Raw genomic sequence first — 1880 nt, forward strand, 5'->3', positions numbered from 1 at the left:
GTGTGTGTGTGTGTGTGTGTGTGTGTGTGTGTGTGTGTGTGTGTGTGTGTGTGTGTGTGTGTGTGTGTGTGTGTGTCTGTGTATGTGTGTGTATCTGTGCGTCTGTATCTTATCTGTGTTTGCACATACACATTCACTCACCTAGGCGTATCGCCACGATCCCTATCCACCTCCATAGACAGCGCATTTGCCGAGTGACTCCCTTGCCCTCTAGTCACCACAGCCGCACCCTCAACATAAACTGTTTGGTGTGAACTTGCACGTGTCCGGGGCACTCCATCTAGTTGCCCGTCGTCTCCCCTATCTTTCTGCGACAAAGGTCCGTCTCCATTGTCCTGTTGCTGTGTACGGCCTTTCTGCGGTGCTGTGTTCTCCCTATAGGCCTCGTGCGCATCAGAGGTCGAGGGGTATATCCCAGGTGTACTGGCGGTGCGTTTAGCCTGAGTTTCATCGGAGGTGCTGATGTGTGTGGGTGTGTGTGTGTTTGATCGCCTGGGTTCGGCGTCGCCCAGGTTGGTACCAGACGCCGGCTTAATCGCAATTCCTGCGACAAACCAACAGGTGTGGTGTGAGCGCAAGAGACCGTGCTGATATGAGATAATCAAACACGCTACATACTAAACAACAACCGAAGGGCCGATATGGCTTTGTTTCTTTAAATTTCACAGTCGGTTAGAGAACCACTGAATCGTCTGTGAAATGGCCCAGAACCCTAACCAAATAGGGCGAACCGAGGGTATACGGGGCCACTCACTACCACTGGAACAAAAGGACACGTCCCAGCACTCAGCACAGACTTGAACAATAGCAATCAAGACTGTGTCAACAAAGCAGAAGCATACAGCAACACAACATAGCGCACACCACACCAAGCCTTGGGAGGTATGCCCGACCGTGAAACGGCAGCCACTACATCTGCCCAACCACGTGATACTACGAAGCGCACCCACACGACCACTATGCAGATGGTGCAGCACCCTACGTACGGTATAACAGAACCACTCGCTCAATGGTACAATTAACGTTAACACTCGTTGAATGGTATGTAGAACGTTAACACGCGCCGAATGCTAAGTATAACGGGAACACTAGCTGATTACTAAGTTAGCCCATACCTGGTATTTGTTGGTTCGTTTCTTCATTAGTCGCGTTTTGAATGGATACCTGTGGACAGTTGATAGTAAAAGGTACGGTTGTAGTAGGAAACCAGCCCACCACGCCTGCGCTTGCAGATGCACATATCTCGCGGCAAGTTACAACTTGTATTTCAATTCGAGAACACCGAATGTACCTACAGGGCGCATAACGACCATACTTCATTATCCATCGATGTGTGTCTATGCCCATTTGCATAGGGATCGAACGGGCATCAACTAAATAAACAAAACAGCGTGAATATACTCTACCATACTGTAATCACCCTCCGACAAGCACCCTCGCAACAGCTCTAAGCTGGCTCTGCACACACACACGCACCTGTGTAGCTCGGCTGGTTTTAGGCCCACGGTACGCTTGCGGCAGGGGAGGTGGGGCTGTCCTGTTAGGCTGGCTGAGTTGGATAGTGGTAGTGGCACTGGTACCGTATGTGGGCATGCGCGTGGGTGGAGGGGGCCGAGACTGTGACGGACTAACTATGGGAGGTCCTGACGAGTTGGGCCGTCCGGATGATGCGTAGCTGGGATCAACCTGGTGTTACATACAGTGGTATAACTTGCCTTTAACACGTATTGTGTGGAGAAAGTATGCGTTTTAAACACGTATTGTGTGGAGAAAGTATGCATTTCAAACACTTTTGTGTGGAGCAAGTATGCGTTTTAAAAAGAAACCAATCGTGCACATGTGTATTTGTAGCGGTGGGAATGTCTCACTAGAAGCGTTAA

At 50.1% G+C, this 1880-nt stretch overlaps 1 protein-coding gene across 1 annotated transcript; it reads right to left on the reverse strand.

Annotated features, from left to right (window-relative positions):
* Window positions 1-137: 137 nt before the first annotated feature.
* Window positions 138-544, reverse strand: SARC_14332 (hypothetical protein; the record flags this gene model as incomplete). Its single annotated transcript, XM_014291537.1, has 1 exon — window positions 138-544. A coding segment is annotated over one exon (407 nt), but the record flags the coding sequence as incomplete, so codon positions are not given.
* Between the last annotated feature and the right edge of the window lie 1336 nt (window positions 545-1880).

This window comes from Sphaeroforma arctica, assembly GCF_001186125.1.
Source record: "Sphaeroforma arctica JP610 unplaced genomic scaffold supercont1.4473, whole genome shotgun sequence".
Classification (NCBI taxonomy): domain Eukaryota; class Ichthyosporea; order Ichthyophonida; genus Sphaeroforma; species Sphaeroforma arctica.